Below are 22,235 nucleotides of genomic sequence, written 5' to 3'. Positions count from 1 at the left end.
AAAATTCAGGGTTTTTTCTGTGACACTTGCATTGATGTTTGTTAACAGATAGAATGTTAAAACTCTTTGCATTTGTAGCATGTCAAAGATAATGTGTAAATCACATTAGCTCCAATGCTGAGGGATCTGGCACCCAGCGTAACAAAACACCTGATTATTTTATATTTTATATTTATATTTTATATTTTATATTTTATATTTTATATTTTATATTTTATATTTTATATTTTATATTTATTTTATATTTTATATTTTATATTTTATAAACTGCCCCTTCTCTTCAGTTTGCATAATAGTGAGTTAGATTTACATTTGTTAAGATGACTGTGCATTACTCTTAATAGAAGACACGTCAAACTTCCCATCTCCAGCACTGCAGCATGATAAAGTAACCTCATATGATACTGATGAAGATTTCGTTCACACTTGCTGGTTTCATGCAACGTCTTTTTTTCCAGATGGATACCCTATTGTAAAATGATTTCCTGCTTTAGGCTCTGCTTTGTGTAGCTCTCCGCTATGCCATCTTTCTATGAACTGGATAAACTGCCTATTAAATTTAATTACAGCCTGAATGACTGCACATCTTGATCTTATTTTTCCTCCAATGTACTGTATTTCACCAAGGTCCTTGAGGATGAAATAAAATAAATCTGAGGGATGCATACTCCAGTAGCCAAAAGAAATGTTTCAAAGGGCATTACAATGACTGTTAACCCATTAGTTTTGGACCACTTTGAAGGCAATTCTTTAGGTTTAGCATTATAAAGACATTTTCTTCTATTTTTCCTTCTGTCACTTAAAAAAAAAAACAAAACAAAATAGAGGATGTTCCCAGAATAAAAATTCAAATAGAAATGATGAAATTAATTGATTATCCCTTAAAAAGAGGGGTAGCAGGAGAGAATATGTATGCTCCTTTAAACAGTTCAACATGCTTAGCATATATTTTTTGCAGTTAAGGCCTAATGTAAATATTACTGTCTTGAATCTCCACCCTATTCCAAGTGAGAGGGAATGTCAGGCTGGCAGTGCACTGGGGGCCTGTCAGGACTTTCGTCTTTGCACCTGATGGTGCTGGTGTCTTGTGAAGGCAGCATTAGGAGGGAATCCAGAGCTTCACAGCCAAACCGAGCTCACTCCACATCCCCTCATCAACCTCTTTCAGCCCTGTGTCCTTCCTGTGAGCTGAAGAAAGCTGACAAGATGATGGCTTCACTGGTTTCCAAGGAAGTGGACGTCCTCCCCATCAGTAGTGGTAGTGGCAGGCTCACTGGAGATGTTTCCTCCAAGGAAGTGTGATCTGTGTAAATTGATTGCTTTTTGATGGTTATTTAATCTGCCATGTCTGTTAGACTTTTAGTTTGAGACTCTGCTCATTTAACTTTAATTTAAAAGTTAATTTAACATTTTAACTTCAACCAGCTAAGACCGAGGCAACTGATCACATCGGCTTTGTCAGCAACTGGGGAGAAAACCACTGTCTGAGGGGATTTTCCTTTGCCTGCCTCAAGAACCTATTTGGAGTAGGGGGGCCTTTTTTTGATAGTGCCTCTCTTTCTTGGTTAGTCAACAAGGTCAGATAAGAGGTGGAAGGGAGAAACTGCCTTTGGTTTTCTGTGGCTGCAGTTCAACACCTTTTCCAGTATTATTACCAGCGTATTTTTAGTGGTAAAACTCCTCTTAAAGTGAAGAGGAGATTACCCAGAAGCTGAAGGCAGATGCAATGTACACTAACCTTGGTGGCTCATGAAATAGAGAAAGGGGACATCATCATGCTGGCTGCATCCTAAACAGCATCAGATCAAACACTGGCAAAATGGGAATACACTGCACACAGGGGCAGGAGGAGGCGAGCTTTGGGTGTTTCAGAGCTCCTTTGTTACCTGCTCCTTTGTTACCTGCTCCTTGTCACTCTGTCATGGGTGGATCGCGATCAACTCACCAGGTCTCTTCGTGACAGCAGCTGTTGTTGGGCTAGTGTCAAATGGGTCACAGCAGCTTCTGAGTCAGCTGGTTCTTGGCTGACACATTCAGCTTTTTCAAGGGCTAAATGGTTATTCTGAATGTATGAAAACGTTAGTTTAACCACAAACTTAACACAAGTTTGTTATGTGTCCTAGCAAACTTTTTGATTGAGATAGGTGACTATATAGAAACCTACATAGTCTCTGAAAGATGCCACTGCAATGTCCTTGTAACACTTCAAACAGTGGGGTATATGTCAGATGCACCCTCAAATAAGCATGTAGCATTCATCAGCACACATGGGGTTTTTCTTAACATCGTGTAAAGAAATGCTCTTGTAAGTCATGGGAGACCGTAGCTTCAGAGAGCTGTTGCAGAGCCACAGAGCAGATAAATTAAGTAGAACTAATTTGGTAAGACCTTAAGTATGTGAAACTGTGTTCCAAATATTGTGCTGCTTTTTTTCAGATGAGGACCCAATATTCTTCTTCCACTGTTCATTTGTATTTTCTGGGGTACAACTGCAAATTGTCTTTCTCAATGCACTTATTATATAATGGCAAGGAAGAATAATGATGGTGGCATTTGGAAATGTTTAAGTTCATTTGTATTCCGTGTACAGATGGCCTCTGCAATCATAAGTAACAGAGAAATATCCAAGGAATTTTCAGGCTATTAATCCAAGTTTAAAACCACCAACATCCCAACAGCAAGCTACAGAAAATGCCTGGAATGTTAATAGAAAGTACTTCTGGAAGGAAAACTTGGTTGTTGTTTCCTTCTCTTGAAAGCCTTTTACTGAAAGGGACATGTTGACTTACGGTGCCTTCTGTCTGTCTTTACAGAACTCCAGTGCAGACCATCGAGTTCGACTGGACCTTGGGCTCTGGGACAAATTCAGTGAACTTGCAACAAAGTGCATTATTAAAATAGTGGAATTCGCAAAGCGATTGCCAGGCTTTACAAGTTTGACCATTGCAGACCAAATAACTCTACTTAAAGCAGCCTGCCTGGACATACTGGTAAGTATTTTTAACGTCATTGTTCTCCTACTAATGTATTTTCTATTCTTCTTTTTACTGTAACTGACAGGGAGAAGGGGTCAAATACTGCCTGGGCCTTATGGTTGCAAAATTGAACTTCCCAGGTAGTCAGGAGTGGACTCCAGCACACCTGACAGAGTTGTGTTATATGGGATGAACGTGCTTTTCAAAATAAGTCCTTACAGTTTGTGGGTCTCAGTGAAAAGGGCATGTTGTGGTATGTGGCAGTAATTTGTGCCAGCATGCCAATGCTGCAGACGACTGTGAGAGTGGCCGCTGTAATAGACTCAGTACAGATTTTAGCTAAATGTAATTTAATTTTAAATAGGCAAACATAAAACCTGCAGGAGGAAACTGTGCAGGTAGACTGGGAGTTTTTCTCCAGACCTTGCCTTGCCACTATGTCAAGGCAAGCTGTCTTTCTCTCCCTTTGTCTCCAGTTGTTTCTGTCACACTGACCTTCAGAGAAGCCCTCTGGGATCTCAGCATTTCCTTATCAAGACCTTAGAGGTTTTCAGGCTTTTAGTGGCAAATATGCTTCTTATTATTGGTTGTAGCAATAACTTTCACAAAACAGTATTTTCAATGTAAACTTATTTTAAATGTTTCCTTCTGACCACAGACCTTCAGGTCTTCGTTAAGTCAAGCATGGCTAGCCAAGAAGCCCAATATAGGATGGCTACTGTAGATACATTTTTGGCATGACACGGGAGTTTAAACTACAGAATTTGAAGTTGAAGTAATTAATCTTGGAATTTCTAAAAGTGCATTGCTTCAAACAGGATCATGTTAACTGCTGTGACCTTTTCCTCTTGTTTTGTCAAAAACTGTTTGGAAGAATCGCATCAAGACAGGACATTGATGAAGGGGGAAGAGGATAGGAGAGGGGAAGGGATATTGTTCTTTGGCCTGTAGAAAAAGGGAAGGTAGAGGTTGCCCTGCCATGCTTGGGAGTAACCTCTTGTTGTTCTCTTCATCCAGGTGCTCGTTCAGACTTGTCCATCTCATTGTTAATGAGAGTGGTCCCTCTGTGGGGCAGGGCCATTTGTTACCAATTGCACTGTACCGCCGGCTCTGTCCTGATCAGACACTGTTACGTTCCCCTTACACTGAAAGGCAGATGGTAATCAATAATCTGAGTGTATTCTGCCAGAGGTAGGGGACAGGAAGAGCTCTGTTGTAACCAGTAGCAAATAGTTAAGACAGAAACTACCCCAAAAAAAGTAGGGAGGAGCCAAGATATAGCAAGAATCTGTACATCTAAACTCTTTACCCCTAAAACTTCAGCCTTTAAGCTGCTGCCCTCTTCTTGTGCCATGCCCTGGCTCCGTAGCTGCTGGAAAAAAAAAACCCTAATTCTGTAATTGCTCGGGATCCTGCAAGCTCCTGGTGCTCTTTTTGGGATGAGTAGTGGGAGCTTGCCCTGGGAGCCTCTTGCACAGGGTCCTCTTAGAAGCTCTGCTCAGTGCTTCCATCCCCAACACCAGCTGGGCAGTACCAAGTATTGAGGGGAGCCTTTCTGTCAGGGATTTTATCTGAAGTGCCTCGATAAAGGCACTTCACAGCCTTTGATGAAAGCGATTGCCAGAAAAGAGAATGAAGCAGGTGATAAACGGTGACTTTATTTCAACTAATTAATGGATAGAAAAGGTTGATTCTTCAATACAAGTCACCCCTTTTACTTTGTGGCTGTGTGGCAGCCTTCAAGCTCTAGTCATAAACTTTACTGAGGCCTGTCACTCCTGATCACCTGCTCATTCTCTTTTTCATTTTTCACGAAGTCGTAGAAGGTGACACATCTTGAGTGAGCAGGGCACAGCAGGTGCCATAGCTGCCCGTGGCAGGGAGGAGCTGAGGCTTTTACAAAAACAGGAACAGATTCAACATGGTGTCTGCAAATAGTCCTAAGTTTCCTGTGTGACGTTTATGCAAACTTTATGTGTCTATTTTATGTGCTGCTTAAAAAGAAAATGGGATAATTACCGTGACACGGTAATGCATACTGCGCGCGCTGCCTGTGAAATGCTGTATCCATTAAACCTGCATCACCTGTGCATAATCAGAATTGCAATGCCTCTCTCTATCTTTGTTTAAGCTAAACTTCAATACTGGAGCAGTGTTTTAATAGTGCATATTTTCCCCCCAACAAGCCAGTTGTCCTAGTTATGAGTGTTTCAAACGTTTCATTTGGTTGTGCCCTGAGACACAGAGCGAGAGCTGTTTCCCCTCCTGCTGCATGAGCAGCCGCTGCCAGTGTCGGCCTGTGGGCTGCTGTGTGAGCGCTGCCGAGCGGGGCCATGAGCCTCACCAGTGTGTCACTCATGATCCTGATGCTGTGCAGTTCCCTGGGTGTGTTCTGGAGCTGCAGCACACAGCGTGGGGCTCCCAGGTAGGGTGGCCAGGCCTCCCTGCCAGCAGGACCCTGGCTTCACTGTCCATCTGCCCTTCAGCACCAGCTATGGGGAGTCTTAAGCTTTTATAGACTGTGCTGAGGGCTCTGCTCAGTTTGTTCCTGTGGCTGTGGATGCTTAAGCCCCTCTTAAACAGGCTGATAAGGGAAATGGTGCCAGAAGCTCAGTAAACTCTGCTGGGTATGTGCCAAAGAATTGTTTTATATACAAACAAACAAAAACTCTGGAAGGGAAGTAACATCAAGCTTTGCAAGGCAGCTGGAGGCACCAGTTGAGGATCGTGGAATTTATATCTGCTCTGGTTCCAAAAGTTTAAGGGATAAATATTACTAAAATTCAGTCAGTAACCCTCGTAAAAGGGAGTGCTTCTGTCTGCTGGTACACTGGCTCAGCAGCAGTTCAGCATCCCCAGCCTCATTGAGCTCTGGCAAAATGCATGTGGAAAGGGTCCAGAGTCCAGCCTGTCTTAAATCCAATGGATAAAATCTGGAGCAGTCCTTGAATGCTAATCCTTAATGATGTAATTCTTGCTTTCTGTTGTAAAACTCTGTGAGTTAATGTTAGGAAGGCATTTGTGTGTGCAGAACAACCTGTGCTCATGGGATTTGGCAGCACCATGGGACATCATTTTTTCAGTCACCTGCCTGGGTTTCTCCTCTTAGGCAATTGTCCCAGCCAGCTAAGGCAGCTAATGTCTAACAATAGGATTTCTTAAAAAAAAAAAAAACAACCAGGCCCAGCTTCCTTGCCTTACTTGATCTGTTTAAAAGGATTAACAATTCTGTGGTAGCAACAATTTTGCAAATGCAACTTTCTGGGTGACTTTGGTTTTGTGCCTCTGGTAAGGTTTTTGTTTTGTACTTTATAGCTGGCTCACAGGAAACCCCTAATGCTTTAGTATCTAAATATTCCTTAAAACAAAGGGTCCTTTAATCACAAGGAAGAACCATATTTATGGCTGCAAGTGGCATTTGAGAGCAGAGTGACAACTAAAATACTTGGCTCTGTTACAAAATCTAAACAACATTGAGGACATTAGGAGTTCAGTTTAAAATGGAGAAAGATACCATGATTTCTTATTTTGAAGTGCTGATGTTTCCCATATGTTCTTCAGTGAATATGAGTTTGAAATCAGCTTCACTTTGACACTGGAAGCTTGCCCAAGAACAGTGTAGCAGCGAATCAGCAATATCCACGGCATTTTGCAGATTTTTATGAAAGATGCAAATATAAAAAAAAAAAAAAAAAGAAAAACACCATTCCAAATGATCTGTCTTAGAGTTTAATAACAGTGTGTTGTGGGATAATGTCAAAGGAATGCAGGGGAAACCTGAGACCCAATTGCTGCAGTCAAGCTAAGTGTGTTGCTGAAAACACATAGCTGATCTTCAGCTGTGCCAGTGCCTGGCAGAGCCACTCAGGGTGCAAAGTATTTGGGGTACAAAGGCCTGGAGTCTGCCTTCTGCAAAAACCTGTCCTGCTTGCTGCCTGAGCCTGTAAGTAGCTAAATCCCATGGGACCTTATGTTTCACAAGGCCTCGAGGTCCCCTTCTGTGCATGCTCAAGGCTGAATAACCTAACCCCAAATTCATTCCTGATGAGGATCCAGCCTGGAAGTCTTTCTCTGCATTAGTCCTGGGGAGGCAGTGATCTGGTAGCTCTTTGCTGAGCACCCCTAGCATACACCCCCAAAAGAAGTGGGGCTTATGGCACTAGGAGACAAGCACAGAGAGCTTTGCTGCAAGGGAGCCAGCAGCCTGCTGTAGGATGGGAGGCATACACTGGGCCTCTGGGTTGTTTGGGATCACCACTCCAGGGCACTCCAGTCCCTCTGGGCAGTGCAGCGCTGGCAGCTGGTGTCCAGACTTGCCGTCTGAGGGAGGATCTGTTTGCCAGCCCTGCTTGGGCAGCTGCCGGGAAAGCTGCAGGCAGCCTTTGGAAAACACCACAGCATTGCTCAGTTTAGCTCCAAGTCCTGCTCTACTAATTTGTTGGGCTGGGAGTCCTGAGGGTGTGGAGGGGAGGAGCTCTTGTTGCTAAGGCTCATCAATTAAAATAGCATTGGAATAAAAGGGGCTGCCTTTCCCCCTGGCCAAGCTGAGGGAAAATCAGTACCTGGTAAGAAGTTCCTTGTTCCTCCAGAAATTGGATACTTGATCTTTGCCAGCCACACACACTGGAAAGCAGCTACTGTATGTGCAGACCTCAGATAGGAAGAGATGCACTCCAGTTTCTCTCTCATGCCATTAGAGAAGGAAAACAAGTAATCCTAGGTTTCACAATAAATAAGCAGTTTTCAAATCTCTCTTTTCTTGAAAACAATCTATTCTTAATGTTTCTTCTTGCTGTACAATCTTTTAATGATTTAAAAGGGCAACCCACAGTGAACTTCAAGGGAGAGCACAGCCAGAGGTTACTGGCAGTGCCGAATGTGGTAAACATGCTGCCTCTTACTGACAGGGTGCCTTGCTTTATAATGTTAATTTTTGCTAATGATACTGAAATACACATTGGCTATTATACAAAACCTTTGGAGCAACCAGCAGCCTTTTTAAGATCACTTATATTAGTGGGGAATTTGTGGTCACTGAAGAATTCAAATGCTCTGTGTTTGTATTTGTGCCTCTCTTGGTCGCTGATTTAAGTAATGTCAAGAACTTACTCTAATTCAGGGGTAAGGGAATGATGTGAAACCACACAGAGGTTCATTGATTCAATGTATACCCACAATGTGGACAAGATTATTGCTGAGATAGAAAATAGTTGAAGATCCTTCTGCAGAAGTACATCCTTACCAAGGAACTGAAGAAGAGAAATACGAGCTTCCCTATAGGTCCCTTACAGACTGTGTTCTCCTTATTCTCCTCCCTGCTTATTTGGAGCAGTGTTGCCAGGCAAAGATGAAAGGGGGAGAACCAAGCCCAGACTGGTCAGCTGCCAAGTGCTGGGGCCTCTGACTCAGAGCCTCGGCAGCTATAGGAATAATTAAGTTCTCCCAGTGCTCACTTATATTCATGTAAATCTTTTTTGTTGAATCTTTAAAACCAAGTAGGATGGCTGTATGGGAAATAAATACAGTCAAGCTCTGAAAAAACACAGCTGTAGTCTTAGCTCAGCTAATCAGCTAGATTTCAGAAAGTTTTTAGTTTAGTTTAGTTTAGGGATAAGCCTTCTCCCACCTCTGATTGTTTTAAACATTAAGCATTGATATTTGTAACAGAAATATGTCAACATGATGGACATCTCTTTCATTTGATCCTTAAGGCAGTGTTCATTAATTGCAGCTGTACAAATGATCCCATGCTGGAAAGGGTCTATCGCAGGACATGTCCTGGGTTTGCTCCAAGAGGCAAAAGCAGTTCATGCAGGCACTCTCTGGCCACGCTGCCACCTCTGCTGTGACAGCACTCTTGGCGCTTCGGTTACCCCAGAGGCATTTACTAACAAAATGCAGGCATCCTCGGTGTTGTATTCATGTGCTTTGCATTCCTCCCGTGTCCAGTTAGAGGTGTGAATCCCCATCCTCCCCTCAAACGCTCTTTCATCTGGGTTCAGCACTGGGTGGCTGTTGGCACACAAGCAAACTTGCCAAAACCAACACTGCCTGGGCTTGTGCAGGAATGAACAGCACCGTCAGCAGTGGGAAGACAGGCTTTGCACCAGGCAGGCAGGGTGTGCCACTGCCCGGGGCTCAAGAGGGGGAAGTACCAGAGGCTGCAGGAGGGCTGGAGGCAAGAAGGCTGGTGAGGAGATTTCGTGCTACAGCACATGGAAGTAACAACCACTATAAAAGAAAAGCTGGGCGAGCTCCTCTGGCTGGGCTGCCAGTAGTCCCTGTGCTCTGCCATGTGGAGGTTCTAAATTTGATCATCCGCTCAGGTGTGAGTTCCCAGGCTGACAGGGCAAGCAGTGCTCCAAAGAGACTGTACCTGCAGCTGCTGGGGAGATGGAAGTTTTTGCACAGCTCTCCAGGAAACGCTCGGACAGGGGTGGTTGTTCCCACAGCGGTATTTGCCTGTCTGCTCTCGTAGAAGAGGGAAAGGCACCCAAAGCACAAGTTATGTTCTGCCTCTTTTGGCAGCTCACAGCTGTCCACACTCACTCACCAAAGAGCAACACTGTCCTTGCCAAAGACACAACCCAGAGAAGCACTGTCATGAAAAACTGGTCCCCAAAATCTTTGTGTTTGAAGAGGTCAGATACTCTTAAGATCTTGTCAGATCAGATCAGCAGTGCATTTTATAGTTAAGTGCAGGTGGCAGGCCAATTAAGGAGCTGTTTAGGTGCATGTTAAGGTAATGTTGGTGACCCAAGTGGTGAGATTTCATTTTTCTGTTTTATCCTTCCACAGATCCTTAGAATTTGCACAAGATACACACCAGAACAAGACACCATGACCTTTTCAGATGGCCTTACCCTAAACCGAACTCAGATGCACAATGCCGGATTTGGCCCACTGACTGATCTCGTGTTCACCTTTGCCAATCAGCTCCTGCCTTTGGAAATGGATGATACAGAAACGGGTCTCCTTAGTGCCATCTGCCTAATCTGTGGAGGTATCGTACAGCATAAACTCAGATGCATTTGAAAAGGACAGGCATGATAAGATCTTCATATATGTTTTACATGTTTTCCTTTCCTTCACGTGTATATATATTTTTGTAACATATATAAGCTACTTAATGGTAAAGGCTTGTTTTCTGCTGGTGATAGTTATTGGTTTTATTTTTGATACTTAAAAAAAATGAATTGAATCATTCTGTCAAGCAACCAGTCCTGTTATTTGCCTGACAAAGGACATTGAGATATCTCACAGAATGGTTGGGTTTAAAAGGGACTTCTGATATCATCTGGCCCTGCTGCATTTTTTGCTGAGTGGTATATGGGTACCTGTATGAGTGAGCTTTCTTAGAGCAAGATGCCCAGTAACGCAGCTTTTACTCATAAATATAATTGTATGCCTTTGCATTAGTTACACTTACATGGATGTCGTTGGTGATAACTTTCTTTAGAAAAGAAATCTATTATACTTCCAAATTGTGGCTGATTACAACTTGAAAAAATCATGGTTTTAAAATACAAAAAGTGAAGTCTCAGATTAATTTCCAAAATCCTCTAAATTTCTGTTAGTCACCTGATCTCTCTCCTCCTTTGCCAAATATAAACACCTTGTTCAGTTGTGCCATTTTGTTGAAATACAAACCGGGTGCTACCAGTGAATGTTTACAAAACAACACGTTGTTGTTTGGCCCTTTAGTACAAAATCATTTCGATTTTATTTGTCTCTAACTGTAACCCATCAAAAGCCTTGATGGGCTCTGAGATGTCTGTGATATGTGACTGGTGCATCCTGGTTTAGGGGGGACATTTGTTGTCACTCAAGCCAGCACTGCCATCTGCTGATACCTGATGGTAGCTCACTTTATTGTAGCGGTGATAACAAAAATTAGCTGTAATCTCTATGTATACCTGGGTAGCTTATCAGTTTATCAGACACATATAGAATTAATTCCAAAATACTGTTTGCAGCAGGGTGTTTTCCCCTTGGAGAGGAAGGTACAAGAGCAAACTGGTCATTTTTGTTTCAGAAGGCCATAGTTTATCCTTTTCCTATGGAATGCTCACTACAGAGTGTAGGTTGTTAAGTGGAGTTCTAATCAAGGACATGGAGGATCTTCTGTGATTTGCAGTTTGTTTAAAAAAATAAATACTTAAAATCAAATGAGTGATATGACACTTTTCTACAGATCGCCAGGACCTTGAAGAACCAATGAAAGTGGATAAGCTTCAGGAACCCTTGCTTGAAGCACTGAAAATTTATATCCGAAAGAGACGACCCAACAAGCCTCATATGTTCCCAAAGATCTTAATGAAAATCACGGATCTTCGTAGCATCAGTGCAAAAGGTACAGTGTCTCCTAATAACTCAGCAGTAGTGGCCATGTTGCATTTCAAAGGAAACTGTCCTAGAGACCTGGGTTGCTATTTTTTTTTAATACAACTGAGAGAGGTCCTTGTGACATTTCTCCTCCTGTCTCTTTTATGTAACTCCTGCCTTTAAATTGGTTCTACTTCAAACATACACGGTGCTGTGTTCTTCAATTGACAGTGAAAATGATGTTGTAGGTGGAAGTAGGTTAGGAAATCATTAGCATGAACTCTTTGTTAGTCATTTTAAGATAAAACCATGAATGAAACCTTTATTAATGTGTTCACAGAGGTTCAAATCAACATGCACTTTGTATCACTAATGGCTTTCTAAAAATAAAGTCTGGTGACAGACTGCAGAAAACACTTGTGCAACCAAAATTCCCCTAAACTGTGGTTTGAGGTATTGAAGATTTACAACTGATTTGATCCAGGATTTTGGAGATTCAGCCCCCTAATCCGAACTAACCATGCCTAAACGTGGATCTACATTTTGTGTAGTCTGGTATGGGGTTGATTGTCCCTGTGAAACACATCCAGTCTAAATGCTGTCCCATACATTCTCTAAAGCACAGGTGTGCTTTATTCACAACCTGAATACAGAGGGTAAAGTGTAACAATCCTTATTTTTATGGTGGCTGATGCAGTTCCACAACAGATTTGCTACCCCTGCTAGATAAGCAAGCACACGAGCTTGTATGTACAGGTACCTGCGTAGCTGTATGTTTGGACTTATGCTTTTGAAAAGATTACTGATTTCATTTGACATGGTCTGGGGGAAGACTTCGGTGAAAAAAAACCCCAGGACTTAATTCATACAACTAAATAGACTTCTTTTGCATTCAAACATAAACTGTTTCACTGTAAACAATACATATCCAACTTAAAAGATTAAGTTATAGGTATGTTTATAAAAAGAAGTGAGCAATTTAATTGGATTGATTAGAACCAAAAGAAGTAAACTGGAAGGGAAACACCAGAGCTGGAAGCAAAAGTATCCTGAAAAGTAACCCCCTTACCAGGTTATCTAAAGCTTGCAGTTTACCCTCAAGTAAAGCAAGCTCCATCCAACTGAATCTATAAAATAAACTTAGACCAGTACTGAGCTATAAAAATATTTAGGGGAGCCCTTTCGTTCTGCTGTTCCTGCTTTTGAGAAATCCATTTCCACTTTCCTGCTTCTTCACTAGAGCCTCAAGAACACTACTCTTGTGTCTTTATATTCAATTCACAAGAAAGGCTTCTTTTCATTCTGACATGAGTATTTAACTTTAATTATATCATTAATGTTTTATAGTAGAACTAAATCATACCAAAGGATGGTGATGTCCTGGAGGGGTGGGTATGTCTTGAGTTTCATTTGAAAAGATGTGCATTAGACAATAATGACTTTGGATGGTACATGATCCCTGAAAGCAATTACCAAAGAAAGGGTGAATCTAAAAGACTGGGACTGTCTCCTTATCATGGAGTTCCTGACACAACTACTTTCTGTGGCATTAGAGGTACTGTAACTAAAGGATGAAGTGTTTGTGGCATTGAAGCAAGGCAGTTCTGAGTTCTTCTCATCTTCTGAGTTCTCTCATCCTCAAATTAAATTGGAAGTCTGCAACACCTGAAAAATTTCTCTGGTTCTACACTGGAATAGCCACACAAACACTTTACTGCACCTGATGTAACAGCAGAAAGCAGATGTTTAACATAGCCAAAATCAGTTCATCAGCACTGCTCTGACTACGGTTGGTTTTCAGAGAAGCTCTCAGCATCATTCTGCATTAATTTCTTTCCCATTACAGGTGTCTTTGTCCCTAACAGTTCCTTAAGAGACTTTTAAATCAGCATTCATTTGGAAAGTTGTCAATTGCCTTTGTAGATTATTTTTTTGATGCTCCTCATTTAAGGCATGAATGTAAGTGCTCCCATACAATCTGGAGTGACCAGTGTGCTCTCCATTGTGTGCATTACAGCAGCCATGGATGAGTATTTCCAGAGGTTCTCTCTTCTGGAATGGTTCTTTAATAACCAAACTACTTTCTCTTTAATTTTTTTTGGTTATTCTTGCCTTCTTGTTTGAAAAGCTCAGGTTCCTCCTCCATTGTATTCAGTTTTACGATGATCAGGAGTCCTATGCAGCATGAATGCTGTGGTTTATGGCCATAAATTGCTTGATGTCCTGATAAGAAAATTTTTTTTCCCATCAGTAGCAAAATAGGTAAAGCACATTCATGCCTCAGTGTGGAACCAAATCTTTACACTTCAACTAAAGTGAGGAAGTACAGCAATTTCAAAATGCTCCTGTCCTCTCCACGCAGTAGCTGAACGGTGACTAACACTGCTTTTGCCTAGTGGTGCAGAGCAATCGGCACAGCTAAACCCTCCTGCCTCGCAGATCAGGTTTTTCCCAGAACAGCATTTATTGTTCCTGAGAAGTTTTGTCCATCCAGCATTTAAGGATTACGATGGCTGCAGTAACTTCCTAATCCCTACACAGTTCCCTCAGTGCTGCCTGCCCAGTGCCAGGCAGGCTCTCAGCTGTTTTTAAAATGCAGGCTGTGCCGCGAGGGCACAGAGCGGTGTCTGCCTGTTCACACAGGCTCCCCTTGGCCTGTCCTTTTCAAGAACACATCTCAGGAGCTTCAGGCACTGTTAGAAGACTTTGTGTTGGTTTTCTTTCTCCCTAACCTAGTAGTCATTGGCTCACAGGCTGAGTAGGCAGGATTGATGTAGTAATTTTGTATAATCATATGTGCACTCACCTGCAAAGCACCTCTGCATATAGGTGGCTGTTGTCACACGTGAGAGGCCAAACACAAACCAGCTTCAGCTAAGGCAGATGAGCAGTACTGCTCATTTGGTGAGCTACTTTGGTGGCTAATTAGCACAAGGCATGATGTCTGAAGAATACAGAAAATCAGCTTCCCTCCCAAAAAAGTATCATTTTGCCTGAATTTGTTCTTTTATAAAGTAATGGTTTGTTAAATTCTGCATCTTATTTCACAGCTTTCTCTATGGAAATGTTCTGACTTGCATCATAGCAGTTCTCTTGCCCAATTCACCTCACCTATTTAACACCAGCCAGAATTTTTGTCATTCTACAGTCTTTGCAGATCCTGTATAGATCAAAAACTGTTATTCCACTTTATAAAGACATCTATATGATCACACTGTAATTTAATTTTTCAGTATAATTTAATGCCATTTTGGTTCCTTCAAGGAAAGTAAGCAACTCATCCAATTAACCTGTATTGAAGCATCAGTTGCTATGTCATAATTTTGAATTAATTTGTTAGAGTGCACTCATCTAACTCCTTTTTCTTGTACTGAATGAAGCAATTCACTTACATGCTTTTGTATGCAAAAACTATAGAAGGAGATATGAAAGCCATTAAAATTATATACCCTGAAATTACTACTGTAATGCTAACAAAAATGAAATTGTATGAATCATACTCATGGAAAGTGTTTTCTTTTTAAAGGTGCAGAACGTGTCATTACATTGAAAATGGAAATTCCTGGATCCATGCCACCTCTTATTCAGGAAATGTTGGAAAACTCTGAAGGACATGAACCACTGACACCAACCTCAAATGGAAATACTGCAGAACACAGTCCCAGTATCTCACCTAGTTCAGTGGATAACAGCAGTGTCAGTCAATCCCCTATGGTGGAATAAGACATTTTCCAGCTACTTCAGACATTCCTAATACCTTATGTACAGGGATGAAAAGCAAGAAAAACATTTTTACTGCTGCTTAGTTTCTGGACTTAATATATATCTATATATGTGTATATATATATAGATAAACTCAACAAGGACCAAGAAATTTTCATATGTATCGATATATATACTCCTTGCTGTTTAAACTCTTAAAATAGAAAATGCAAACTTTTGAAACTCTTAAATCAGCCATTTCATGCAAAAAAAAAAAATAGTTAAGCTTGTTTTCTCCTCTGAACATTCAATATTGCATGGTGACAAGACAGATCTCAAACTTAAAATTCTGGTTGCATTTCTGATGACTTTGTACATACAAATGTATGGCTGTACTCTCCATACTGGATGTTTGGTGCTTTCCTTTTGTCTCTCATACCTAAGATGATCAAGACACCAACATATGAAATGGACTACTGTACACATCCAGAGAAGGAAGCTTAAAGGACCGTCTGATTGAGTTTAAATATGAAAACTTGTCTTTGATGCCCTCGGTTTGCATCTCCTTCCTTGTAAAAAGTACACAAAACTTCACTGCCCCAGCAGAAGAGATACCGGTATCAGCATTAACTGCCAGATCAGTTATTCAGATGTCATTTGTTCCACTGTTAATGTCACTTTAAATTTTAAAGAAGTGGTTTCTTAGCTGGCTGGTGATCTAGCTACACAATTAACAGCTCCATTTCTACAGCAGTGCTAGCCTCCAAGGCAGAAACACTTTTCAGTGTTACCATGTTTTTGTTTACTTGTTCACAAGCCATTAGGGAAACTTCATGGGATGATAACCAGCAGACTCATTTACAGCTTTTGAATCGCTAAGTCTAGGGTATTTCCTTAAGAATCAACTGCCAGGAATCAGCTGGGTTATCCAGCCTTCCAGGTGCTAGGGAAGTACAGCTAAGACTTCCAGAAACACAAGGAGAGAATCTGCCTTCTTGGCCTTGTTAAATCACCATGAAGCAGAGTGAAAACTGTGGTAGAATGGTTGACAGATTTAAAGTGTCAGTTTCTTAGGTTTCATTTAAAGCACTAGTGGAATTTTTTTTTTATATATTCTAGCAAGTCTGTGATGTACTTTCACTGGCTCTGTTTGTACATTGAGATTGTTTAACAATGCTTTCTATGTTCATATACTGTTTACCTTTTTCCATGGAGTCTTCTGGCAAAGAATAAAATATATTTATTTTAAAAGCTGTGTAGAAGTAGTCCCTCTAGTCCACACATACACACACACATAATAGTTTTCCATTTTTTAATGTTTAAACTTCATTTCAAAAAGCAGGTTTGCTGTTTGCAACCATGACAATTAAAATGTGCTTTAGCACAGCTGTCTAGAACATCTCTACAAGCCAGTCAGACAAATACATGACATTTCAATGAGTAAAAAAGAGCATAAAACTGTAGGTGTAAGAACAAAATGTTAAAATGCCTACACACAATAATAAAAACCATCAATTACATTATCACATAAAATAAGTCAAATGTACAAAAGTTTGCGACAGAGGGGACAAAAGGACAACACAAGATATTTGTTGGAAAACATTTGTGTGCTCTTTGGGCACTTAATTAAACATATCAAAATCATCATCTTCATCAGACTCTGCAAAATATTTAACTTCTTTCCTAGCCCGGCCCGTCCGTGGCTTTGGGGCAGTTTCGGAGGCAAAGCCTGACTGAAAGATTTCCACATCAGAATCCTGGTCAAAAGCAGCCTTTTTGGATTTCTTTGGAAAAGAAAAGACAAATCAGTTGTGATGCTGTGTACATTTTCCCTTTTAATTTTCAGAACTGAAGGAAACCTCTCTAACACCCCATTTCTAACTACACCTACACATCCATTACAATATTAGCGATTTATAACAAGAACATGCATCTTTTATGTAAGATAATCCATTAGGTTCTTTTTACAAGAAGAGAGCACGGAGGAAACTTACCTTGCTTGGTGTGGACTTGGGTGTTTTCTTGCCAGGGTTGTATTCACCTTCATTTTCTGACCCAGATGCTTTCCTTTTCTTTGCCCCTCTGCCTTTTCCTAGGTGAGAGATTACGAGTTAACTTTGTTTTCCTTTTTTTTTTTTCCCCTAATAAACTTCAGACTGCCTCAAACTGAAAAAAAACCCTAGTGAAATTACTTTAGAATGTCTACATCATAAAACTCAAATCCAACTGAAGCTTCTTCACAATAGCAGTAAAATACAGTCTCTTATTTTCTGTTTTAAATCTTTTATACTTCCACAGTTACCCTGAAAATTCAAGCTGTTGGTTCAAGACAGGGCCAGACTTCATGACATCAGATAACTTCTAGACTGCTGAAGTACTAACAAGCCCTTGGTCACCTTCTGTACTTGTTACACAGCATTAATTCATGTTTAGTATTTAGTAAATTTCCTGTGTCCTCAACCAGCAACACTGGCACATCCTGTACAGGCTCCTCTGATTACACCACTCAGTGTGCTGTGTTGTGAGAACTCTCAGAAATGGGATACCAAAGAATTGGTTTAAAAAGCCAGAAATTGCTACTTAGCAGAATTTTACTGTCTTGGGAAAAAAAAAAAAAAAGAGTTCAAAGAAAATAACTAGTATTCAGTAGAAATGAAGAGGAATGGAGAGTGTGGAGCTATTAAGTGCATTTCCAGCAGTGAAGGTTAGATAAAAAAGTTCTCTCATTGTTTCCCAAGAAGTCACAGAAGTCACTGTATTTGTCACAGAAAGGGCTCATGGTTGAGTAATCTACTTGTGATCAACTTAGCAATAATTCAATGTGGTTCTAATAATAATTGTGAACCTTGTGCTACAGAGAGCACAGATGTGACTCGTACCTTTGGGTGCTGCAGTCTTCTTTGGAATGCCGAATTCTGAATCTGAATCAGAGTTTACAGTTTCCACCTTCTTGGCCTTGGGAGCTCTTTTAGGTTTAGGGGGCGCATCTAGTTTTGCTGTTAGAAGTTTGAAATACTGAATATATTAAATTCACATATTGGTTAGAAGCATTACATTGCATCTGATATACTCCAATTACAGCATAAATGGCAGACATTAAAACAAGATGAGCAGTTTCTGCACTCAGGGAAAACATACTTCAGCTTTTATGCTAAAACTGTGAGGAATAAACAGAAAGTTTCCCTTGTCATGCTTTGAGATGTATTGGTGCATTCAGTAAATTCCAGCTTGTTCATTGAATACTTTTTCATCTTTTTGAGCACAAAACAGGTTCTTGTAGCTAAAGCAGCAATAGAAGTTCTCCAGGCTGGATACTTTGAATATATCTGGATACATTAGAGTGTTTACAGATACAAGTGCTGGTGACATTTTCACCTTCAGGGTGGTATAACTGCAGGACAGCTTTCTCCAGGACTACTGCAGGAGTTTGGGAGACAGTGCATCTGGCTCTGTGACATACAGTTTTCTCTCAATCTCAGTGAAAAGAGACTTCAGTAAAAGCAGAAAGAATAGAAAGGGGACATATCCGTGCATTTCGTACAGAATTTCAATTAGTGGTACACATCAAGTCTTGCTGTCTTTAAAAGATGACCACTGGAATGTTCACACAGTGGGTGTTAAGGGATAGAATCATAGAATCATTTAGGTCAGAAAAGACCCTTAAGATCATCAGATAATGTGTTCTATAGGTTTACAGTTAAGTTTTTTGCAGAAACCTCAGATACTCTACTGACCTACACTCTATCAGCCACAAATACCTCAAATAGACAAATGTAAAAACTCTAGATATTAGGAACGTGGACATTTGTGAAACTCAAGCTTGCATTTATAGCATCACTAGAGGATTGTGTGTGTTTGGAGAACAAGAGAGTATCTCCACAAGCTTTTTGGCTATGATGCCTTGAACTGCCAACTGGAGAGTCACTGCAAAATGTCTTTTCAGCTTTTCATGATAATACCTACTGAGCAGTCCAAGTATCAGGTCCTGCCAACACAAAAAATAAGGTCGCCTTTGGCATCATGGATGGGAAATAAAATGGTGTTGGTTATGGAAGTATTTCAGAGAAGATTTGGGGAAGGAAGCAACAATGCTCAGGAACCACAGCTGAAAGCAACTTGAAATAGGTCTCTCTAGGTATCTCAGCTGGGAAATAACACCTGTGTTAGCACAAATCAAAACTAAGTAACTCACAAAGACCTACCAGTAAGCCTGAAAAAAATACACAGCAACTAAAAGCAGAAGAAGCACTTTCTAGTAGCATCACCAAAATATGTAGCTAGTGATCAGTAAAGGAGGAGGAAGTCCTACCTGAACATACATGATTTAGGCTGGATATCAGGAAGAAGTTGTTTAGAGAGGGTCATCAGGGGCACTGGAATGTGCTGCCAAGGGAGGTGGTGGATTCTCCGTCCCTGGAGGTATTTAAGAAGAGACTGGATGTGGCACTTAGTGCCACAGTCTAATAACTGGTGGTAGTGGATCAAGGGTTGGAGTTGATGATCTCAGAGGTCCTTTCCAACCCATCTGATTCTATGATTTTAGGTCCCATTAAGTAAAGGCTTCATACAGAAAAAGCATAAGAAATGCAGACTAAGGGACAGGGAAGAGAAAGATTCAAAAGTTTCATCAACTGGAAGATGACGAGCAGAAACTGTGACTGAGATCTAAGTGACATTCAGCATCAGGAGCTGAGGTTGAGACATTCTCCTAAAGGATTATGCATGTTTTGGCCAAGTAAACATGGTGCCTCACACAGTTCCTCATGCTGTTCATGTGAAAACTGCATACCAGATGGAAGCCAAGTACGCTCTATTGACAAGTACTCCCCAGCACATTTACCATGAGATGTAACTACCTTCAGCTGGCTCCGAGTCCTAAAATTTGTTAACCAATGTTAGAAAAGGAGTAGACTTCTCACTGGCAAACAAGGAACTGGGGAGAAAGAAATAACTGGGGAATGAAAGACACATGCCAGACTGCCATAAGCACTGGATTTGTTCTCCCCTTGAAAGAGTGCCTGTTACCACTGTTTAACTTCACTCCTGTGAAGTCTATATCTGCAGAACACCAAGTCCAAGGGACAGCAAATCTCTTAACTGTTATCTCTTGGCTAAAGGAATAGTCTCCAAGGCTTCCAGGACACTTATTTCCCTCTGTACTAAACATAGTGGGTTCTCATCTGCTATCTTAAATTATATATTTAACGCTTGCACAAGTGTGAAGGATCTCTGACAGCAACTAGACTGCAATCAGCTCAGCCAAGCTCTCCCCTAGGTACCATGACATGAAACAGATGTCTGCAGTACAATCAATGTGCACAGGCTCTCAAGAAGCCCAATTTTTCAGCAGGAAGTCCAGGTATGTCTGGTATATCAGTCCTACACCTGATGCAAAGAGTACATCTCGCTGTTAGAATCTCAACAGCTGGGCTGTTCGAGATGAACAGCTGCTGGTAATCAAGAGTAAGGTTGTTTGTCAGATTTCCCTCAGTTTTACTATAAAGCATTAGAACCACTAGCCTCTAAATAGTCATGGAGAGCAAGCTCAGCAGTCTACTGATCCTCTGTAGTGAGCACCAAAAGTCAAGAGATTTCATCCCAAATTGATCCAAATCTGAAAAGAAGCTGAATTCATACCTATTCTTTTGTTTCTTCTCATTGAGAAGGGAATGCGGCTGTACAGGTAGCAAGGCACAACAAATGTTTCAGCTTTTCATCCTTAGAAATCCAAGCTCTGAAGTCACAGAAAATCAAATAACCCTGGAACAACTAGACTTTTCCAGTGTGAGAATGAGTGGATGAAATATTCCGTTACCAGAAAACAGATTTTGAGAAGGCTCTTGCCAAGTCTAGGAAGATGGATTTAGACTCAAAGAGACTACTAAAAGGATACCAGATGGCCAATGAACTAAGCCTGCTAGTTATCACTGCACTGTTGACTGTGATCATCAGACTCTGGTCATATCTAATCTAGGCAGAAGAGATGAAAACTGGTGAAAGCAACCTGTGTTACTGTCATGCACTGAGAGGGAGACTATCCCTAAGGCTACTCTGAAAGCCAAAATTTAACTTTTGCTTGAAAGAGAGCCTGTTTATACCTATTTTGTGAGTGTAAAGGTTAATTACGAACTCAGAAACAGATCACAGCCATATTTTAGAGTTTCAAGTTAGGCTAATGACAACTCATCCCATGGAGGCCTTCAAAAAACAGAGAGGGAGAAGGAGACAATGTTAATTTGCTGATTCAAAGAGTTTATGAATTAAATTAGACACAATGCATTGAGAGAGATTAGAAATAGGGAAAGGAAGCAACTGGGAAGAGGATGAAAAGATGCTGCAGTTCACTGGTACCTAATATATAACACAAGATATTTTTTCCTCATTTTTAAGAGAGTAAGCTAACTATTTTAAATGGCTGCTTTCTTGCAAATGTCCTTGAGGTACCTTTTTTTTAAAGAATTAATACAATAAGTTCAGATGCAAGTCAGTCAAAAGAAATTTTAAAAAACAAAGGCCATAGTATCATAGGGAAAAAAATGCTTTTGTAGGACAGAAGATTGAGCAGCAAGAAAAAAATAAAACTATCTGAGAGACAGAGGGAAAAAGGCTGAAAGCAACAAAATCCCTTGTCTATCAAGTGGTAAGAACTATATTTTATAACCTTTTAAAATAACTATTAGATAAGCAAAACCCTTATTTTCACCATTAATTATGGCAGTATCTACCATAACCTTTAACCCATTCAGAAACAAGTGCAAGTCTTCCTCTTAAAAGTAGAGCTAAAAACTCATAAGCTAATATTACTCAAGGTAGGCAGTAAAAAAACCCTTATTCCTACAAACACCCAAGTGCAACTACAGAAACAAATCCAAATAATAAACATACTCTTCTTGGAATTGTCCCTAATTCTGCAATGTAAGATTGTGCAAGGGTGCCAGTTCTAAAAGTTGACTAATAATTCAAAGAGTTTATCCCTCTGAAGTTTGAGGAGAGCCTTTCATCCTCTGTTTCAATACGTAAAGCAGCCGTGCCAAGTGGAACTTAAAGTGATAGCCTACTGTGCTGATTTTTGACAGGGATAAAGTTCATTTCCTTCATAGTAAGTAGTATGGGACTGTGTTGTGGATTTGTGCTGGAAAAGGGTGGACAACACAGGGATGTTTTCGTTACTGCTGAGCAGGGCTTACACAGAGTCAAGGCCTTTTGTGCTCCTCATACCATCATACCAGCGAG

The 22,235-nt window shown here is 40.8% G+C and overlaps 2 protein-coding genes across 11 annotated transcripts in view; one reads left to right on the top strand and one right to left on the bottom strand.

The window, feature by feature from the left end:
• RARB (retinoic acid receptor beta) overlaps nt 1-16,253 on the top strand; it is a 325,381-nt gene extending 309,128 nt beyond the window's left edge. For all 6 annotated transcript variants that reach the window (XM_050329913.1, XM_050329904.1, XM_050329895.1 and 3 more), the window contains 4 exons: nt 2,814-2,990; nt 9,774-9,978; nt 11,170-11,328; nt 14,827-16,253. In XM_050329913.1, the coding sequence (XP_050185870.1) occupies nt 2,814-2,990; nt 9,774-9,978; nt 11,170-11,328; nt 14,827-15,023 (738 nt within the window). In that variant the 3' untranslated portion in view covers nt 15,024-16,253. The remainder of the gene's footprint in view (nt 1-2,813; nt 2,991-9,773; nt 9,979-11,169; nt 11,329-14,826) is intronic.
• A 47-nt stretch (nt 16,254-16,300) lies between these two features.
• TOP2B (DNA topoisomerase II beta) overlaps nt 16,301-22,235 on the bottom strand; it is a 72,869-nt gene continuing 66,934 nt past the window's right edge. For all 5 annotated transcript variants that reach the window (XM_050329849.1, XM_050329857.1, XM_050329868.1 and 2 more), the window contains 3 exons: nt 17,882-17,998; nt 16,997-17,094; nt 16,301-16,786 (listed from right to left, as the gene is read on the bottom strand). In XM_050329849.1, coding sequence (XP_050185806.1) covers nt 16,625-16,786; nt 16,997-17,094; nt 17,882-17,998 — 377 coding nt within the window. In that variant the 3' untranslated portion in view covers nt 16,301-16,624. The remainder of the gene's footprint in view (nt 16,787-16,996; nt 17,095-17,881; nt 17,999-22,235) is intronic.

The sequence above is a fragment of the Myiozetetes cayanensis genome, unplaced genomic scaffold (assembly GCF_022539395.1).
Source record: "Myiozetetes cayanensis isolate MyiCay16 unplaced genomic scaffold, myiCay2020 scf1, whole genome shotgun sequence".
Lineage (NCBI taxonomy): Eukaryota > Metazoa > Chordata > Aves > Passeriformes > Tyrannidae > Myiozetetes > Myiozetetes cayanensis.
This window is presented reverse-complemented; position numbering and strand designations above follow the sequence as displayed.